Genomic DNA, 22,569 nt, shown 5'->3' with positions numbered 1-22,569 from the left:
CATGGTTGTCGGTTTGGTCGAGTTCCCCTTTAGGATACATAGTTAAGGATGGTGTTAGGGTTTTTGAGAGGAACCCGGTTTATGAGAGAGGAGACACATAAAATTTCTTATGTATGTGAGATTAAGTTATGATGTTAATTTATTCTCTCTATAAATACACCCAAGGGAAAACACTTTATTAGTTAATTAAAGGTAATATGATCCATCAACAATTGCCCAACTAATATATGATAAGCTATAATTAATCATTTTGATTTATTATAATATAAATGATAATGATGGTCATATGAATATATATATATATATATATATATTAATAAATTGGATGTGGCTCAATGGTAGAGTACTTACTTTACTAGTAAGAGGTAAGGGGGTCAAACCTCAGTATCACCAATTTATATGGGAGATATGAGGGATGACCCTAGCTTGCCAGGGTTCGAGTCCTGATCTCATCCGGTTTTACCGGCTCCTTGCTGTCGTGTCGTTTGACAGGCGTGGGTGTCGGGTTTTATCCGGGGAATCCCTCAATAGGTGGACCGCTAGGGGCTCCGTCCGTCCGGATTCGTGGCTGGCTCAGGCTACCTTTAGCCAATGGAGGCCGCGTACAGAGTACCCGGCGTTACTTAGTTGGTCGTTTTAATATATATATATATATATATATATATATATATATATATATTCATTCTTACATAGCATGGCTAACAACTTCCTTTCTTAAATCAATAAAACACAATTTTATTATTATAGTAATACGAAAACGTGTCGCTAGTAACTTGCTAACCCACTCACTTAAGAGAAATTTATCTGAATATACATGTAGTTGATGAATGGTATTAAGTCAACGAACATGATAAAGACATGTTTGATGGTAACATTTCATAATTGCATATTAATCATAGTCAATCACCTCAAATCGCGTGACGCGTATGAACCGCGTTGCAATTTAATGCTACAAAAGTCGGAATCACTAATTCTTTGTATTATTTAATCCACTCCGCGTTTTTTTCTTAAATCCCGACAAAATTCTCCTTCTTAACAATGACCAACGTTAACATCCAAGATTTTAATAAATGCTCTCTTTTAACACTATCTATTGTTTAATAGTAAGTTTATATCTGTTTTAAAATTAGAACTTTATGTGGATAATATTCAAAGATTGTACGATATTATAATGTGTATAAGATAATACTTTATATTGGTTTAAGAAACAAATCAAATAAAGCATTGATGCTAGTACAAAGAATAACATTTTTGTACTGAACACGATTTATGTTGTCAAATTAAAGCAAAAACATATGAAATGATGTTAAAGAATGTTAATCCCTTATTATTATTATTATTATTATTATTATTATTATTCCATAGAATAAAGTGTGAGGGGTACAAACTATGCATGTGGCAAGAACTATGCAAGAACCTTCTGGAGTCGTGGTTCTATTCCAATAAAGGAGAATACCACTGTTTTAGGTTTCAAACTTGAGTAAGGTGTGTTGTATATGAGTAGTAAGTTTTTTATAGTCTCTCGACAACCAATTACACTAAAGCCATTAAGAAAAACAAATTATTTGGCGCGTGGATATTATTAAATAAACAAACCGTAATCAATTTCTCTAACCATTATAAATTAAATCGTAGTAACGAGTCTAATGAATTTGATCCTATTGCATTTATGGTCTCTTACTATTTATAGTATTTTTATTAAGGCTGATATCATAAAACGTTTTAAGTATATCTATTTAAGAAAATCATGGTATGATATCTAAAATGAAATAAAAAGCGCATTATCTAATATGGTTTCGAATCAGATATAGACATTATTGGTATGCATCAAATGATTGTTTTAAATAACCATTTTATGGGTTTTTGAATAATTACCCCTAAACATCATCCAAACCTGGATGTAAAATATTGGTACGTAAAAATAATTTATTAAATTGGTGATTATAATGTAAAGCTATAAGGTATTTTACTAAAAGAGTAAAGTGTCATTTTCGTCTTTGTGGTTTGACAAATAATGCGAATTTAGTCTGAAAAGTTTATTTTTTGCATATGTACCCTCCACGTTTCTCAATTCTTGCCAATTACATCCAAATCACTAACCTCGTGAAATTTAATCGTTAAGACAGGGGTAGACATGTCTTTTCACTATTTCTTTATTATATGAGTAAAGTGTCAAAATCGTCCATGAGGATTGGTCATATTTACGAATTTCTTCCAAAAATATTTTTTTTCGCAAGTACACCCTCGATTTTTCCCAACCGTTGTCAATTTCGTCCAAATTGTTAACTCGGTCTAAATTCATCGTTAACTTATGGGTGTTACTGTCCTTTTACATGTTTGTTTACATTATTGTTATTATGTGTTTGTTTGATGACATATATAACATTTTACGATTCCTATGTTTGAGTCCAATATATTATCCGTTTACTTATTATTCTTTATTTTTAGTCATATAAGGGGTTTAGCTCAACGTAATAATAATAACAGTGTAAACAAATATGTAAAAGGACAGTAATACCCCTGAGTTAACGTTAAATTTAGACCGAGTTAACAATTGGACGAAATTGGCAACAGTTATGAAACATTGAGGGTCTAATTGCGAAAAAAATATTTTTGGACGAAATTAGCAAATGTGACCAAACTTCAAGGATGATTTTGGCACTGTACTCATGTAATAAAGAAAGAGTGAAAAGATATGTCTACCCCTGAGTTAACGATTCAATTTAACGGAGTTTGTGATTTGGATGTAATTGGTAATAATTGGGAAACGTGAAGGGTCCATATGCAAAAAATAAACTTTTTGAACTAAATTCGCATCATTTGCTAAACCACAAAGACGAAAATGACACTTTACTCTTACTAAAATAATATTGAACTTCTTTTTTATTATATTTTTCTAGGCGGTGGTAAAGTTAAGTTAATGTTATTTGTTACACATCATTTATTATTTTGTTTTTGAAGTTTAAATTTAAGTGGGGGGGGGGATATTACGGAAAAAGGAGGTGGGGGTGGGATAGGGGTAGAGCGGTAGAAACGGATGCAACGAATTTGATAAACCGGTCACGTCCGGAAGCGTAGCTGAAGCTGGTATTGCCATGTATATAAACCACCCCTCCCTCCTATTATTATGTTATATATATATCTAGCCCCCTATTTTCTCTCTCTCTCTCTCTCTCTCTCTCTCTCAAATCATTCACTCAATAATCAATCAATCCAATGGCGGATCAGCTGACCGATGACCAGATCTCTGAATTTAAAGAAGCCTTCAGCCTCTTCGACAAGGATGGTGACGGTATGATACGTTTCGTTGTTTTATTTATTGCTTGATTTATGTCTGATTGAGATCGTTATATGTCATCGAATCGTGTTATTGTGATTTACATGGTTATTTTGATGAAATGATTGTTTAATTTCTTGCATCCACGCTGTAAATTACAAAATGAACATGGATGTGCAGGTGTTTTGTGAAGGAGAGATTTATTTATTTATTATTATTATTATTACATGTCCATGTATGTTCTTTACCAGTTGAACATGAAGTGGGACAAAATTAATAACTTTTAGGTTGGCCTTTCTAATCACTAATTGAGTTTTTATTATTTATTAGATGAACAAATAAATAAATACAGTCAACTGCAATTTGATGTTCCTTTCGTAGAATTCAGATTTTACTGTTATATAACACTAATTTTCAATATGCGTCAGGTTTCTAATTGCAGACTTCTTTATTCTTTTTAATTTCTATAACTTGTCAGGGGACAGGGGTCAATATCAATTTGAAGTTTTCACCAAATAACTCAAAAGAGATTAAAAAAAAAGTAATAATTTCAAATGTTTGAATGTTGGGCTGTATTTTGATTTATTCATCTTTAGGTGAACCACACAAAATGAATCCTGTAAGGGTAACGCTTTTGTTTTATTGGTTTCTTTAATGTTGTTACTACTGTTACTTTTTTATTGATTGCCATTGCCATCTTATGAGCGTGCCCCTTTAGTCGTTAACATGTGCCCGTGAAACAGTAATGGCTGAATGAAAATCACACCTTGACGTCTGTTTTAAATTAGGTGTATGTGTAGCTTAGTAAGACTGGATATTTGCATGGCTTGCCCATACTTATATTATAAAGTAACATAAAAATTCTCATACGTGGAAGATACATCAGGGGTTTTTTTTCTTAATGGTTGGAATATGTTTTGTGAATCTAATATTTTGATTTGAGTTATTACATTCCTTACATGTTAGCAAAAGGGCTTTTGATATTTGGTAGCTGGACTTCTTATGTGTACATCTCGGTAAAAGCTTCTTCGCACGCAGTTGTAACATTTTGTTTCTTTCTCATATAGTCATCCGCATTCTATCTATTTGTTGTTCATGTGTACCCTTGTCTTGTCTGTAAAGCAAAACCCGATAACCAGTTTTGAATTGTTAATAACTAATTGTGTTAACGGTATATGCACAGGTTGCATCACAACGAAGGAACTTGGAACGGTGATGAGATCACTTGGGCAAAATCCAACAGAAGCAGAACTGCAAGACATGATCAATGAAGTGGATGCAGATGGCAATGGCACCATTGATTTCCCAGAGTTTCTAAACCTGATGGCAAGAAAGATGAAGGACACAGACTCTGAAGAGGAGTTGAAAGAGGCGTTCAGAGTGTTTGACAAAGACCAAAACGGGTTCATTTCTGCTGCTGAGCTGCGCCATGTGATGACAAATCTTGGTGAGAAGCTTACTGATGAAGAAGTTGATGAGATGATCCGAGAGGCGGATGTCGATGGTGATGGTCAAATCAACTATGAGGAGTTTGTTAAGGTTATGATGGCTAAGTGATTAATAGGTAATAGTGTGTTGGTTGGGTTATCTAGTTGATGTCAATTGGTTTTAAAATTAACTTGTTTAATTATGTATCTGTGATGATGACAAGTGCTGCTTAAGTTTGTGATTCTCTTCTCTTCATATTAGTTGCTCATGTCTTAATAGTTAATACCTTCAATTCCATTTCATTCCTCTCTCTCCCCATATCGTTTGCTTTCCCATTTGTCGTCTTATAAGTTTCGACGGTGTTTTTGATGTTCCTAACTGGACTGGGGTGTTTTATTTTGATGTTCCTAACTGGACTGGGGTGTTAGACATCTAACTGTACTGGATTGTTCGTCGTCTTATAAGTTCTATTATTACAAATTTTGACGGTGTTTTAGATGTCTAACTGGACTGGGGTGTATTAGATGTCTAACTGGACCGAAACAGATAGCTAGCTATGTATTTGATTTGACTCTTGTCTAAGGTGGTCTTTGCTTTTTTTAAAAAGTTTGCGCAGACTCCTTTGTTTGTGCCGTACAAACCACGCGCAGACATTGTCATATGTAGACTGTTTGTTTTTTCGAAAATGTTTCATTAAAAAATGTCTGCGCGAACTTTTCTTGATGCAGATTTGGCTTATCCACTTCTAAGGTTTGCAGAGGGTTAAACATCACTACCTACCACCAACCACGCACGTCCGCCACCATCACCGCCCACCACCGTCTACCACCACCACCACAACCACAACCCACCACCTACCATCCGCCACCACCACCGTCCACCATCCATTATCACCACTGTGACATTCGTCAATTTCGGGTCTTGTTTGTATTCGTTTTTGTATTTGTTTATTATGTAAACCGACCCGATTTATAAACCGAAGCTTATGTTATAATCAAAATGATGGATTTATGTTACAATATTGTTTCACACTTGTTGGGTCTTGAAAACATCCTACCTTTATTTTTATTTTTATTTATTTATTTTATTATTATTTTTTTTTGTTTTGTGTTTTTGTCTTGATCCATTTTGCATGAAAACTCTTGTGTCTCACACCCATATTTGACCACCAACATTACCCTATATATACACCACCTTTCCTCTTCATTATCCCTTGCTACAACTCAAAAAAAAAAACTCTCTCAAACATCAAAGATTCAAGGTTATCTTCTTAAGTGTTTTTGAAGGTTTTTAGTCTTTCATCTTAATTAGTTTATGTAGCCTTATTAATACTTGTTTATGATTGTGCAACATATATATAATACACGCCCCTTGTTTACCTTTGGTAGTTACTTCTCCGATTCCGGTCGGTGAGGTTTCGGACCTCATAAGGCAAGGCTTCATGGAGGACTTCGTGTCCTTGATATATATACATTTATATAACTTGTTCATACATATTAATCTTGCTTATTTTAGTTTGTTGGTCATGTTTACAAGTTCCATGGTTATGGGTTTTTAAGAGTCTATGCTTCGGTTTAACCGTAAATAGCTCTAAACCGTAAACCGAACTTTGTTACTAGTTTTGTTAAATAATTGTTTAAACATACTTATTGTTAGATCTAAGTTTCTAAAATCATTTTTACAAATTCTATGGTTATGGGTTTGTAGAATCTTGCCTCGGTCTTAACCCGAAACACGATCCGAACCGAAAACCGAACTTTTGTTTAAAGACTTTATTGTTAACTTTTGGTTGTAAAACTTTAAGTATTTTTTTTATTTGTACATTATTATACAAGTTCTTTAGTGTTTGGACATGTGGAAACCAAACCCATTCTTACTCGCTTAAGACACACAAGTGTGTTTTTTTTTAGCCATCAAGACTTGTATATTTCTTTAAAAATAGTTACAAATTGATTTTTAAATATTTTCTTAAGTACTTGGAAATGTTGGATCCAGCTTGATCTCATAACAAAGTTTGGACCGACAAACCGAACACTCGCTTAACGTGCGTTGTTAGTTCTAAAACAATGGAACTACATACTTGGTTAAGTCTTATTAAATTTTATTGAGTTATCTCATAACATTCAATATTTTGGAAAGTTGACTTTGGGTTTGACCAATTATCAAGACCCGAACCGACAACCCGAACACTCGATAAAAAAAACCGTTTTAGTATCTTTATTCCAAAGGGATTTGCATTCTTGCATTTTACCCACCTTATTACTTAACATAGGTTGAGTAAATATTAAGGTTAGATACTTTAACCCGGTTTCGAGCAAACTTACATTTTTAAAGGGTTATTATTATAAATTTTTAAATAGTTATATTTTAAACCTTGAACTTTAATTATTTACATTTCTCAACATTTATTTTGTTTAAAGACCTTCAAGACAACCTTTCTAAATTCAAGACTTCTTTTCTTTTTAGGCATTGTGTGTTAAACTCGTCGTTCCGATAAATCTCCAAATTATCATCTTTCAAGTTTACTACTTGAAGGTGAGTACTTCATACCCCATTTTCCATATTTTATTTTGGGGTGACATTTCATAATTATTCAACAAAATGCTTTATATTTGAATCTTAAACCACAAACGTAGTTGTATACTTTACCTAAATAATTGCTCGATTTGGTGTTCTATGCTTATATGCCTATGTGTTTATCGCTTTTGGTTGGTGGAACTATAAAATCCTAGACTATTTGGCATCCCCTTATAGCAAGGTGTCGTTAACGTAATGCAATTAACGATAACTATAAAATCCTAAATTATTTGGCATCCCCTTATAGCTAGGTGTCGCTAATGTGTTTAGCGATATCTATTTATCCAAATTACCACTTTTATTTATCGTTTCGTATGAAAGTTTTGTGGCTATCTTTATTATATACTAATGATTAAACTTATGAATTGCTCACCAACCTTTGTGTTGACAAACTTTATTTTATGAAATGTTGCAGGTTTGCATCTTGGTTGATTTATGATTATGAAGAAAACGACATCAAAGACCTTAGGATATTAGTAAAAATGAACAATATCAAATTTGCCATATTTTGTGATATCTTGTTTATGGTTATTTTATGGATAATTGTTATGTGAAATTTTCGATGTTGTGAAATGAAATGAGTTTATTAAATACTATCACTTTAATTAGTGTCATGTGCTTATGGACAATCGTTACACCTCGGCATGTTCCGCCGCCTTTGTTCGGGGTGTGACAACTACCATCACCACCACCGTCTACCACCATCGTCTAGTGTCCACCGCCACCAACTACCACAGTTCGTACACCACCACCAGTTTGGTCCATCTTTTCTTCTACGGATGTCTGCAGATGTGGTCCACAGACCGCAAAAATTTTACCTCTGAAAAAACAAATAGCACCTAAACCTACATTTGAGTAAGTAGTTAGCGATCGGATATTTAGACGGAAACCTTACTATGAATATTTTTATTATCATGTTATTTAGATTTCTTTCAAAACCTCGGTAGACTCTTATTTACTAGTTACTACTTCAACATTATTTTATTTAATTCAAATTTCAAGTTGTATATATCGGGTGTAAGCGAGCTAAGCTCCTCCAGCTTGGCTTGTTTAACTTATGAGAGCTCAAGCACGACTTATTTGAAGTTCTATTTCTAAAACTCAAACTTTGTTGGGCAGTTTTTCAAGTTTGAACTTGGCTTGTTCTCTATTTATTATATATATATATATATATATTGTTTAGTTATTTTTATCATTATTTTATATATGCTAACACTTATATGGCAATTTAACAAATTAAATAAAAATTTATATAAGTAATAAATTCATCTAGGCATGCGGGATAGATAAGCGAAGCTTAAATTCATGTTTATTAATTACACAAATTTATTTTTATACTCGAGCTTAGACTTGAATCACTTGATTTAAGCTTTTAACTAACATATCTCAAATGGCTTATGAGTGATTTGTCTAGCTTACACCTTTATCTATACCAAAAGTAATTATATATGTATGTTACTTTAGTTAATTCATCTTGAATAATTTTTGCTAACTTTTGTTTTTAAAATTAGTCGGGTTATAAAAATATTCTTTTTAGGTTATTTATTCATGTTGTTTGCAAGTATTTTGATGTAACATGCAATGAGTGAAATAAAAAAGTTAATATTGGTCTCGTGGTACAATGCTTGATTGCTTGCCCTTTACACGGACCTGTGACCACACATGTAATGATGGGTTTATTTCCTGTATAAGACCATGTGTAGTGGATGGAACCTCTATAGGAACGTTATGGGTCATGTAACGGCACGGTCATCATGGAGGTTTTATGACTAAAATGGTGTAGTGGATGGAACTCATACTAATCATTATCTCTTTATCAGGCCCGAATCTGAGAAAGCAAAAAAAATTTTGGGCCGAATGCAAAAAAATTTTTGGGCCTTAAATAAAAGGAGTATTTTGTTGGATTTAAACATTTAATTTTGAAATGTGTTTACTTGGTTATAATTTAGGTTGTGTAAAAAACTTTTGTATAAAAATAGGATTAAACATGTCTCTAATGAGACTAGAACCCATAACCTTTTGTTTGGAAGTAATACCTTTTTGCCACTAGACCAAGCTAATGTTTATGCAATTGAGTTTAAACACTAAATATACATATTGTTTTAATAAAAATACATATAAATTAAAAAAAAATCGAGCCTAACGGGATGTCGGGTCTGTGGCCGTCGACCACCAGCCCCCCCTATGGGCCGGCCCTGCTCTTTATTATTAATATTAATATTTTTGATTAAAAAAATTAAACAAACCAACCCACCAATCAAAATCAACATTTTCCCCAACCGAGCGCTTTATGGGAAGTGACCCCCTCTCTATAGCACCCAAAGTGTCCCGAGAGGCAGTGTTCCTGACACTACGCATGATCTAAGGTAAATGAAATTTAGGTGTTACAAATTGCTATATAGAAAATTATAAATTGAAAATGTTTTAAGTAAACGAGCGTTTTTAGCTCTAAACTTATATGTGGTGAAATTAGGGCTATCACTTTTACCTGAAACCCGAATCCAACCCGAAAAGACTCGTACCCGAACCCGAACTAAGCCATTCCGAAAAAACCGAACCCGAGAAAAGACTAACCCGAATCGAAGTAACTTAGGTTGGTTCTCGGGTTTGAATTATAAGTTTTATGTCAACCCGAATAAACTTTTATTTTTGAAATTAAATATATTTTTAGGTATCAGAATCTGAGCCTAATCAACTATTGTTATTCCAACTATTATGGATCTATTGTTTGCTGTTAATTTATGTTTTCTGTTTATTACTAATAGCAAACGTAATCGATAAATCGAACAACCAAATCACGTCTAATTGAAGACGATATTGTTCGAGTTAGTTACTTAGTTTTACTCGTCTTTTGAATTGTTTTATGACTTTATCATGTTATGTTTGTTTATTATTTGATTATTTGCGTTACGAGCAAAGAAGAATTTGTTGTTTTAAGTTTAGCATTGGAGATTTTTAAACTTTTTTTTGTTTTCATTTTCTAGGATACTCAAAACCCGATTAACCCAACCCGAAAAACCCGTGAGAGATTTGGGTTGGGTTTCGGGTTAAAATTTAAAACTTTAAAACCCGAAGAACCCGACCCGAAAAACCCAAAAAACGAACCCGAAGAACACCCATATTGTATGGAATTTAATTAATAAAATGATTACATTATTATCTTTTAAAAGTTTGATGAAATTATTCGGCCGACGGTCATACATGGGCTACACTACATCTACTAAAAAGAAAGAGAGTAGAGTAGAGTAGAGTAGATAGGAAGGAGGAGCATAATAATTAGTGCCAAAAAGAAACATGTGAAAGCAGCAAGCTGATGTGTACTAAATAAATACCAGCCAGCCAAACCACGTGGAGTCGAGCAAGTTAGAGGGCATCAGTAGCACCCCGCTCACTTTAGCATCTTCCACCCACCCACCCCGCTAAACTACACCTCAACACATCACTTCCACAGTGAGAGAGTTGCAGGCCAAATACATACATACATTCATTCCGATCGATCTCTGGATCAAAGGTACAATTATATTCTTTCTTTATTGTATGTGATTTCTATGCGTCTGATTTTGTTTCTTCCGTACTCTATGTGTGTTCATTTGCAATTGATTATAAAGTATCAGATTCACATTCAATTCAATTCAGTCAATCGGATGATTAACCTAGTTAGTTAGTTAGTTGTATGAATGATGCATTTACTAGCTAATTACTATTTGGATCCGAATTAGCTTTTGGCTGATCCCATGAGTTTAGATCTATATAATCATAATCGGAAATCTTGTAATTTAGTGTATTGGGAAAAATTAATGGGGTTATTAGTGTCCACTTTCCTTGACTTTTATTAAATTCTTCTTAAGAAAATGAGTCAATGTTGACTTTTTAATATAAAGAGGTTAATCTGCAGAAGATCTAATATTCAATGCAGAATGGATTTGGATTTGGATTTGGATTTGGATTTGTTGGCAGTTTATCACTAACATTTATCAACTGTTACTTGTTCTTCCCTGCACGCAAAATTGATATGCCTTTTCTTAATACTTAAGCATGCATAAACTAAGTTTCTTTCGTATCAGTAAAATATGACTAATTTGATTTAAGCACTTCACAAGAGTATGTTTTTTATGAATAGAAGGGGAACAAGTATTGGTCTCTATGCAACTTCCCATTTGAGGTGCTCATCCTAGTCTAGTCAGCAGGTCATACATATGTTGCATGCTACATGTAGGCAACCAAGGTGACACGGCATGTACCCCATATCAATAAAATGGTGACTGCTATAACATGTCAAAAGGTCCTTTTTATGTATTAAATGAATCTGATACCGATAATCGACAAATTAGTTGAGTAACTCAGATGGAAAATTGCGTAAATTGCGGTACTTTTTATGCGAATTGCCTTTTATAGTGAATTTCAGCCTCATGAAAGATAAGATTTAGTATTAACTAGCAATACATGGATATATTCCTTCTATATTAAGCTGACACGTATCGGGCACTTGTAAATTTGTATTATTGCTTAGGTGAATTGGATTATAAAAAACTATTTCTAACATGGTGGCTGAAATACTACAGTTTGTCTAAAATGGAGCAAGACAGAACAACTACCTCAAACAACAGAAACACCCACTGGTGTTACACTTGCAGACAGTTGGTCACTCTCATACTACAAACCAAAGTTTGTTGTGAATGTGGAGGCGGCTTTGTTCAAGAACTTGAAAACATACTAACCACAAACACAATAACCCAAGAACAAAATCACAATCAAAATCCCAGATCAGGCATCATGGAAACTTTCTCAAACCTTTTCAGACGTCAAGAAACACAACAAAACAACTCTCGCCAAAGAGATCAACAACTTCAAGACACATCATCTGAAGATGACAACAATATTATGTGGGGCCCATGGCCTATTTACACAGGCGACATGCCCGTTAGGATCCCCAACAATGGTGGTGTTTTCGAGCTTTTTAGTGAAGTACTTGGAATCAGGCGAGAAAACGGTGCAGATTTGTTTGTGGGACCCGGGGTTGAAGAATTCTTTGAACAATTTAACATTCATGATCAAGAAGTTGTTACTCCACCTGCTTCAAAATTGTCAATCGACGCGATTCCTACTGTTAAAGTTTCAAAAAAAGATGTGCGGTCTGATTCACATTGTGCAGTTTGTAAAGAGAAACTTATATTGGGGTCTAGTGCAAAGAAGTTACCTTGTAAACATTTGTATCATTCGGGCTGCATTGCCCCTTGGTTAGCCCAGGTGAACTCGTGCCCAGTTTGTAGGCGTGAGGTAACACCAAAGGGGACAGGTGGCGGCAGCAGGAAGGGGGGTCGGGTACGACATGGGCCATGGTCTTTCTTGTGGCCTTTTGGGTCATAATCCCGGACTCAATACTGTGTACACTTGTTCTGTGTTCCTTTTATGTTGATGAACAGTGGTTAGTTGCTTTTTTATTTTCTTTGTTACATGTGCATCTACAAGACTTGGTCATAAAATATTAATAAAAGTTGGTTGTTGGTCAATTTGTTTCATTTGACATTAATTTTTTGACTTTTGTTAACTTAATAGTCCCTTCCAACACCCTGTTAGCACCCACAGAATCAGTAGCATATGATTAATGCAAATAGTTACCTAAAGCAAGCAGTAATGGGCTAGAACTATTTGCACTAGAAACAACCTGCTGGATATCGATCGAGCAGTGGATATTCAAGCTAGTTTCACATATTGTGGGTCTAAATGGGTACCATTGAAGGCAAGCTTCTTTGGTTGAAGGGTGTTAACATGCCATCGATTTTGGAGGAACTATCAAAGCGAAGTTTGAACATCAATTCAAACCTATGTACAAACCGTGGATTGGAACCATAGTCAATTGATCATTTGTTGTTATGTGAACTCGCTAACATCGTATGGGTACACATGGTCTTGGTGCAAATTATCAACTCATCATTGGCATTCGGTAGCTGACCCGACATCTCCAAACAAATGGCGACATCAGAGTTACAAAAGAAGGCGGTGGCGTATGCAATCTATTTTTATTTTTATTTTTTTTATCATAGATTGGGTTGTATGATAAAAACCGCGCGTAAGCGACACACAACAAATGAGAATAGTCTAATCCAAATCAGGATAAGGACAACCATGATTGTACTCATCAGACAACCTTCCAGAAGGTATCTTTTAAGGAATAAAGAATGTGCTGATGTTGACAGCTGCCAATGAAGGGTGGACAACTCAGCAAAGCCCATGTGCCACCACGTGATGGCACATGGGTCAAGTGAAATACCTTGGTCAGAGAATAATCAATGAAAAAGCACCAGGTGTCCTAAGTACACGTGGCGCGAAGCAATAGGAGGAGGCCAAAAAGGCCCTAATTGGGTCTGAGCCCAATCATTGGAAACCCTAATACTATAAATACCACACCACCTCCACAGTTGGAGGCAAGCAAGAAAATATATTCCAAGTCCTTTACTCACTTTTACATCCTGATTATCTTCTACAATACCTGATTCTCACACCGGAGGGTTACCACAAAGAGGACCCCTCTGTCCCTTTCTGAGGGGTAAGCTCACGGTGCTGTTCGTTTTGTAGGTGGAAGAACTCGTATCTCGGAAAACCATCGGTGATATAGCACACTCGTACCCGAGGAACGTTGATCGTATACAAGTAAGTCGATACACGCTTCTTCAGGTTGTATGATATGTTCCATAATCAAGATCCATCAATACCTAAGGCATAGAGGATACGGGTGAAGAATATGACAAAACTTCCTTCTTTAGAAGGGTCAAAATGATGTAATTTTAATTTTGTTAATTATTTTGTATTATGACTTATTATTTACGATTTTACGTATTTTGATATAGTACATCTCTTCACCACTTAAAAAGACATGCTAAATAATAAAGAAAAAGAAATTTTAACCGTTGATTGATCAATAATAACAATTGTTTTATTATACAACTATTAGATGGGAAGTTTCAGTTATCTCACATACTGTCACTATAGATAGCATTTAATATATTTTAATTGAATTGTTAGTTAAGTTGCCAAAGTTGTTAATAAATAACTTTATAAGTATCTTCAAAAGTTAAAAAAAAATAAGAAAGGAAAGTAAAAAAAATAATAAAAAAAAGTAATGATCTCTTTTAACTTCCCCCAAACAATGATCCAACTGTGGTGACATATAAACCATAGATTTTATGTATATATGTATGTGATGGAATTGATGATATTTATGGACTCTCTTTTATTTGCTGGAATTGTAAATAATTTATTGGTTCTGTAAACAGATAGGGATCTTGGAAATTAAGTGGTATGAAGCTATAAATTGTCTCATTATATTAGTGATTCTTAGTTAGTTTTAGTTATAAATAGTGGTGTTCGCGTCACAACCAATGCACATTAGTTCTTCCAATCTTGCATAATGGCATAAAATGTGCAATTATGCATTTTGTATGATGATGATTCTTTTTCTATGCAGGGAATGAGGAACCACTGATTGAAGATGATCACGGCGACGATGAGGACAACGATGATGTTGAAGGTGAGATGTTACCTTTTGGTATATTTCAGCCAAAAGAATGATAGAACTTGCATACATTTAGAGGGTGTTCTTTACTAACGCTTTACTCATCTCTTATCATGTTATAAACTATGTGCAATGCTCTTTTTATTCAACCTACACCAACATATTATTCTTGTGATCACAATTTTTGTTAGCTTGATCTAGTTACTTGAGACCATTGTACTAGTCATTTAATATTTCTGATCATTAAAAAATCAAACACCTTTTGTACTAGTCATTTAATACTTCTGATCATTAATAAACCACTAATCACAAAAATATAGTTTAGCCAGAACGAAATCTTAAAACTAAAAGAAAATAGAACAAAATTACATCCATGGTGGCATAGTGCAAAGTTAACGGTTTGAAGTAACACCCATACTTACCACCCACTGCCCCACCCGGCACCGCTTCCTCCCGCCTGTGATTGCACAGCACTCATGCTACCACCGCCAACGCCACCCCACAATTTTCCCCCATCCTTAACATTTCCGCCCTCGTTTCCTCTGTTGTACCACCCTTGTCCCCGGCCCCGAGCACAACCACCACCATAAGCCCGTGGCAGGCCACTTGGATGTCCGTCATGACCGCCACCACTCCTATAATCACTTCCACCTGCAATCACATTTCACAAAGTAATTCAACCCAAAATCATCAATAAAATATCACCTGTTGTTTAAAACATATGACTGGTTGGCTGTACAGACTCACCCCGATCTCCAGATTGGTTCCAGCCACCCGAATCACCACCTGCAGGGCTGCGCATCGGCACCATGGCGGAGACTGATCGGATTGATGGTCCTGCATCTAACGGATCGTCAATGTGCCTTTGAAAATACGCCACGAGTCTATCAATTTCCTCAAACATCTTCTTGCGGAACTTGAACCCTTTTGGATATAACCCAACATACTCATGATGCGGATTTGAACTCCTTACATATGTTAAAATAAACGTCCCTGGGTGTTCATGTGATATACCAAATGAGTAAACAATCCTTGACGGGTTTTCACTTTTCTCCTTCCTTAAACTTTCATCCACTTCAGCTTTCCCACCGTCTCTAAACTTCCGGTAAGTCAACATCCTCTTTAACTGACCGACTAACGGATCAACATAACGATACATCACCTCGTCCAGATCTTCAAACACATCATCTCCTATTTTCAAAGTTTTTCCAATGCGTGACATGCTTGTGATATCCATATTCTCTTTCCCACCTTCAATAATATCTTTGTGAGTATAAACACCATCATAGACTTTAAGGGTCAAAGTCAAATAAGACGGTCCATGGCTGCTAGGGCGAAGGACACTCTCACCAGGTTCCTTATCCGACAACATCTGTTCAAACAAAAACATAATTACTATATGGTCTGATAATAATTAAAAAACAAAGGATAATAGCACATTAATACCTCCATTGCTTCATCAGCTGTAATGTTCTGAAAACAAGGGTGAACAATCATTCTTGACTTCAAATGCTTCTTTGCCAACTCTTTAGCTTTGCGCGCTTTCTCCTTTTCGTCGTCTAAATTATCGCGCTTTTCGTGATAATAAGGATCCATGTTTTCCTTGTTTTGAGATCGGGCATCTCTTAAGTCGCTTTCTTTGCAGCTTAAAAACACCAGCCGCCGGTCTTTCGTGATAATCATTGATTTTATTTTGCAAGTTAAAATATCGCCTTCGTTTAACTTCTCGGTCAAGTCATTGTCTTTACGGCCATCACTATAGTCTTCTTTATTAAGTAAACCAGTCAACCCTGAGTCAAGAACACACACTGCTCTTTGAGGTTGAACCCTACGGACGGCTGCTTGGACCATTTTACTCTCAGAAAGTGTCTCCTCCGTCTCCCCAGTAACCATATAAAACGCTTCAACTAGACTCGGCTCCTCGTACGGCTTTCGCCAATCTTGAAACCCTTGAATCAACTCCATCCATATAAGATTTAATGCGTCTTCCTTATTTTCAAAGTGTTTAGATATCGCATAAGCATGGACTTTAAGTTCTTTTAACGATCTAGGGTTGTCTCTCACGTATTCTATTGCCGTTTCATGTACATCTTCATCATTAACATCTTGACGATCTGCAGTGTACATATCTTCAGCCAGTTCCTCTGCAAGCCCGTATGATTCCGGGTGGATTCGCGTATCGTCTAAAAAGTCAAAATATTTACCACTGCTAGCAGTGTTTCCACTTCGACGAACCCGTAAGAAGCCGACTGCATTTACAAAAACCTTTTTCCCTAACCCATGTTCCAATAAGTCTTTACGCGTGTATATCGAACCAGCACGAACCAACGATCGTTGCAAAGAAACAGCTTTTCTGGGCCCAAGCCCGGAAACAAATTGTAAAGGAGCAAATAACCATTCATGGCTTATTGCTAAGTTCACATCTAGACCCACTTGGTTCGTGGCATCTACCATAATTTGTTCAACCATATTGTATTTTTCATCAGAAGTTAAAAGGCCTTCTAAAGGAGTAAGTTTCCAAGATAACACCTCCTTCGCAGGCCCGCATAGGGTCGCCACCATTGCTAATGGGTTTTGAAGATAACGCCCGAGTGCCACAGCTCGTTTAACAATACCTGAAAAGTTTCACAATGATAAAATTAGATTTAGACTTAGATTTGTGTGTCGTTAAATGTGATTACTTAGGTTAACTAATTACCAGATTGCGGTTGAAGCTGTTCGGATGAAATACGCGAGTTTTCATATAAGTGCGGGATAGTCTCGTCATCATAGACAACGTTTATTTCATCCATCTCATGGGTTAAGTCTCTCGGGCTATGTTCTACCATCTTAAATATGATCTGTAAAAACATAACATAGTAATAAAATTATTATTGTTTGACTATTTTATGAAAAGATAACAAATGTGCTAATTTTGATTTTACCTCGAAAATAGTTTCCTTGAGTGGATAACAAGATAAATTAACAGCTCCAAGAACAACAGCCTGAGGTTGATGCTCTTTCATGAACTTAACAACACGTTGTTGATCATGCAACTTACGTTGTTGATCATTACAATTTTGTCCATGAATGCTTATAGAACTGGCATACAATATATCAAGTACATCACCACACGAATCCAACATCACAAATGTAGTAGCGGGATTTCCCGGGCCCCAGCAGCACGCCATAACTTTGGGTGCAGCTTCATAATCATCAGATGAGTTATCATCATGATCTTTCTTCTGATACGGTGCAACCGATACTTTATCCCATATATGTTTTCCATATTCCATTAGTATGCAGTTTTTAGCTCTGCTTGTTAATAAAACTCTTGCTTCTTTAGCCATTGAAGGTAAAAGCAAACCGTCAAAAGCATCATTGATTATCTGTGTCCTTTGTTCGTTCCATATTTGAGCAGATTTACTCACGCCATCACTAAGATAATAAGTATAAGCATCATTAATCAACTGATCATGGATAGATACAGGTAGCTTCACAGAAACTTGAATAAGTTTTTCTTCTTCTGCCTTTTGTATAAGAAGACATTGGGCATCATTAAATTTAGTCATCGGTTTGTTGTTCAACCACTTGATCCCTGCAAATTGATGATTCGAGTCTATAACCACATTGCCATCTGAAGTTGGATTAGCCGACACCACCGCGCTATTGATGAATATGCTTCTAATATGTCTCCGCACACATGGCTCGCAGCTGATCTCAACCGCCGCCTATAACAGTTAACCATAGTTACATTATAGATTTATAATCAATTGAAAAACAAACATATTTAGAGAATACCATATGTCTAGCTCCTCTGAGAACATCTTGAGGATTTTCAAACATTGCACACGTAAATCTTGAAGCTACTTCTTCTGGTGTTTCCTTTGCATCCTCTAATTCATCAGTTCTCTGCAAAAAGAAAGTATCAAAACATCAAAAGTTGTCATTTTGTGAAAGTGGGAGGGTACTTGGTCATTTACTAACCATTTGTTCAAGAGAAATAAGCAATCCAAATTCTTCAGAGCTGTAGCCAAACTTGTTTGCAACTTCCCATAGTCCAGATTTGCAACAAATGCTGTACTGTGACTTCCTCTTGGGTCGTTTAAAAGTTTTTTTTAATTGTATCTCATCGACAGGAACATCAATAGGAGGGAAATGCAGATTAAACTTTGAGTCCACGTCATCGATTTCTCGTTCTGACTCAGCAGCTGTAAGGGACCTTGTAATTGAATGAAACAGTTTTTGATTCAAGTGAAGACGTGTTTCATCATACACGCTTCTTTCTTCTTCAAACCGCTTGTTGTAGTATATTTGTAACGCGCTTTTTCGTTTTTGAAGCAATAACCACTTTCTGTCTAACTCCAAAATAGCCCAAAGTATCTTGTGCCACCTCAGCGTGGGTTTTTGATTGTCCTTGTCATCTTGTGGCTCCGGGTCTATAAAAAGACTCAGGCACTCATCTTTTCTATACATAGCAATAAATGGCACCTGATAACAAAAATGTTAATAGTTCCACAAATCATATTAAAAAAATGCAATATGCAAGAGATTTTGGTAAACAGAACTTACATCCAGTTTCTGAACATGCACAAATTCCAAAAACCTAATGATATCGCCCTTATGTATTGCCAGATCACATCCTTCTTTGCTGAACAAAGGTACCATACCTATCTTAAGTTGGTTAAGAATCCAGTTACTCTCATCATCGATACTAACTCCATCTGTTGGCGGTGGACCCGTGCTTTCCTCAGAGATCTAAAACCACAAATTGCAAAATAAGCGAATAATCAATACGACAAGCATATATACATAGATAATAAGAGAAACGTTGTATGTGCTATCATTACCTGCAATCTTTCTGGAATATCCATCACCCGAATATGCTCCTCATTCTCAGTCATGTACTTTTCAGAAAGAATAATTGGTTCAAACTCGCCTTGTAGTTTCATTTCCCTCTGGTCACCAGCTTCAATATACCTATCGGTCTTTTCTAGCTCTGATTTCCTTTTACTCAATAGCTCATCCACATCACCAAATATGTCATGGGCTTCTTGAATTGCAGTAGATGACACCCCTGGGGCCCGCCTAGGTTTTTTCTTGTTAACCTTCCTTCTTGCTGGTTCTCCATGTTCATCAACATCATCTTCATCAACAATGAAGTCAGCCATATCGTCTTCTTCATCATCAATGTCATCATCTACTTCTACTAACTGTTGTTCCTCTTCAGCAAAAATATCATCCTCTAAAGGTGGACCTACATCAGAAAAGTGATTTGAATGATAATGATAAACATAACGCAGTGTTTTTAATTAAAAAAAATATACATGGTTACATACCGTCGTCACCATCAAATAAACTTCGTTTGATTTTATCTTCTGCACTTCGCCCACCCTTTCCAGTTATGTCATACTCTTCCTCATCAGAATATCCAGATGGCCCTTCATCGGCATCAGCCCTTGCTTTCTTTAACCGCTTAAACTTTTTACTCTCCTAAAATTAAATAACTATTCTGTTCATATAACCATCTTACATATGATTGATGACGTGAGTATAAAAATATAAAGCGTAACACTCACAACCTTCGGGCGTCGATAACCGACATTATTATCCTGAAGAAGCTCATAGTCATCTTCATCAAGAACAAAGTTCTTTTCCGATTCCCTTAGCATCATTGCAGCAGAAGTTAGAAGGTATGAAAGGCAAACGTGACCACATGGACAATAAGAAAGCAAAAATTAAGACGAAAAGGAATTACCTTTTCTTTCTTTTTTTCTTCTTTTGTCTCTCCTCATCACTGTCTTCTTCCTCCCCATCTTCATCAACATCATCCACTAAGAAACCATCTTTCTCATACTCGTTTTCACCTTCTTCTGAATAAGTTCATAAGTAAAACCACATTATAAGCCACGAACCAAAGAAACAAAACAACAATAGTTCTAATGTTAAATAATAAACTTAATAAATCATGACACCACATGTATCATACTTGTAACTAATTCCGTGAGTAAAACACATTATAAGCCAAAAATCCATGATCTTCACCTTCTAATTAATTTCATGACATTACAAGCTAATAATATCAAACCCTAGATAAGTTGATAGAGAATGACATCCAAAATTGAGCAAAATTCATACCAAGGTCCTCCTCGTCGTCGTCGTGGTGACGGATATCTTCGCCGTCAGGCTCTTCGTCTTCAACTTCATGCTCGTCTATAAGAATAAGAGGACAAAGAGAAGTAAGTTTAAGTTTGATTTATTATTTAAGTTTGAGCACCTTCTTCTTCGTCGGATAATCTGTATTTTCCAGGCATTGCGCGATGAAACCCTAGAAACAGACGCTAAAGGAAGGAATCGCAAACGTAGGGATTGTGAATGTATGTATGTATGTTATGTTTATGAGCGGCTTTTGATCGAGGAATTGATTTTTGATTTTAAATAATAAATAAATCAATATCTGGTGACGCTAGTCAAATATTTTCATGGGTGAAGAAGGGAAGGCGGTAACGTCTCGTGGGCTTCTGGCCCATTTTATTTAATTTTTTATATAAATAATCTTAAATCTATAATATACGATTATTTTCAAATAAGAAGTTTGATCTTCCTAAGATGGCTAGGAAGGAGGGTATTTTAGTCTTAACACTTTAATATCAAAACCCACTTGAATTAATTTCAAAAACTCACTTACATCTTCACTCATCTTCTACAACCACCACCACTCCACCGCCCACCGCCACCACAACCGTCACCCACCGCCGCCACCTCGCCGGAAAAGTCTATGGAAATTTCGCCGGAAAATTTCACCTGAAAAGTTGTCAAAAAGTCATCGGAAAACAATCCTCGAGAAATTTCGTCGGAAAAATCGCCGAAAAATTCACCGAAAAGTCGCCGAAAAAAAGTTACTGGAAACGGCCGCCGAAAAAAACACAATGGAAAACACTATGAAAAACACAATTTAAAAAACACAATGTAAAAAATACAATGGAAAAAAACACTATGAAAAAAAACACAATGATAAAAACTTAATAAAAAACACAATTGTATGGCACAATGTAAAAAACACAATTGAAAAAAAACACTATGAGAAACAAAACACAATGATAAATACAATTGTATAACACAATTTTGTAAAACACAACTTTGGTAAAACACAATACGTAAAAAACGCACTAATTTTTTTTATAATTTTTATATAGCAATATGGTACTCATGTAAAAGATAAAAAGACACTCGTTATTATGGTGAATTTGTTTTTCAATAAAACGTCGTAAAAAAAAGTTATGGACATTTTAAAATGATAGGAGAATTTAACATGTGCCTTGCATGTGAAGAGAGAAAGTCAACAAATGTGTTATTCCTTTTATGTCATTCCCCTTATTTTCACACATGATTTCCACCTAAACTAATCTCAACCCTCCATGTTTAAAATCAATGGACAAAATTATTTCCTATCCTTCCTACAAAAACTATACTTCCTATTATAACCTAACCCATATAATATATACTAGGATAATAACCCGTGTTACACACGGGTGAAAAACATATCAAGAAACGATATAAAATGTAAAAAAACATATTCAATCAATACAAACATTTGACATAAGTTTTTTACCAGCAGATATTACAAAAGATGTTAAACTATGTTCGTAACATAAAAAAAATATACTTTACAAATAAATAATTCAGTAAATAAGGAATAATATAACATAAATGAACCATTATACCTGGAAAAAATAAAAAAACAAATTAGTAACAAATTTTGTAATATTATTTGAAAACTAAGCTTACAAATACA

General features: G+C 35.3%; 1 protein-coding gene and 2 pseudogenes across 3 annotated transcripts; 2 read left to right on the top strand and 1 right to left on the bottom strand.

Annotated features, from left to right (window-relative positions):
- The first annotated feature begins 3,182 nt into the window (after positions 1-3,182).
- On the top strand, positions 3,183-4,949 carry LOC143549203 (calmodulin-7). Its single transcript, XM_077040164.1, has 2 exons — positions 3,183-3,292; positions 4,461-4,949. Exons 1-2 carry the CDS (start codon positions 3,217-3,219, stop codon positions 4,832-4,834), a joined length of 450 nt encoding a protein of 149 aa, XP_076896279.1. The 5' UTR covers positions 3,183-3,216; the 3' UTR covers positions 4,835-4,949.
- Positions 4,950-10,770: 5,821 nt separating this feature from the next.
- On the top strand, positions 10,771-12,775 carry LOC143549202 (putative E3 ubiquitin-protein ligase RHC1A pseudogene; annotated as a pseudogene). Its single transcript, XR_013138102.1, has 2 exons — positions 10,771-10,793; positions 11,845-12,775. The product of XR_013138102.1 is annotated as a putative E3 ubiquitin-protein ligase RHC1A pseudogene (transcript).
- Positions 12,776-15,213: 2,438 nt separating this feature from the next.
- Positions 15,214-21,088, bottom strand: LOC143549201 (transcription elongation factor SPT6 homolog; annotated as a pseudogene). The gene is made up of 14 exons (XR_013138101.1): positions 21,052-21,088; positions 20,913-20,987; positions 20,533-20,644; positions 20,354-20,438; positions 20,114-20,267; positions 19,625-20,031; positions 19,347-19,532; positions 18,762-19,265; positions 18,576-18,686; positions 17,720-18,505; positions 17,494-17,635; positions 16,242-17,410; positions 15,501-16,167; positions 15,214-15,446 (listed from the first exon to the last, which is right to left on the bottom strand). The product of XR_013138101.1 is annotated as a transcription elongation factor SPT6 homolog (transcript).
- Positions 21,089-22,569: the final 1,481 nt, after the last annotated feature.

This window comes from Bidens hawaiensis, unplaced genomic scaffold (genome assembly GCF_021521415.1).
Source record: "Bidens hawaiensis isolate Kalapana, Puna unplaced genomic scaffold, B.hawaiensis_p1.1 tig00015448_1, whole genome shotgun sequence".
NCBI lineage: Eukaryota > Viridiplantae > Streptophyta > Magnoliopsida > Asterales > Asteraceae > Bidens > Bidens hawaiensis.
This window is presented reverse-complemented; position numbering and strand designations above follow the sequence as displayed.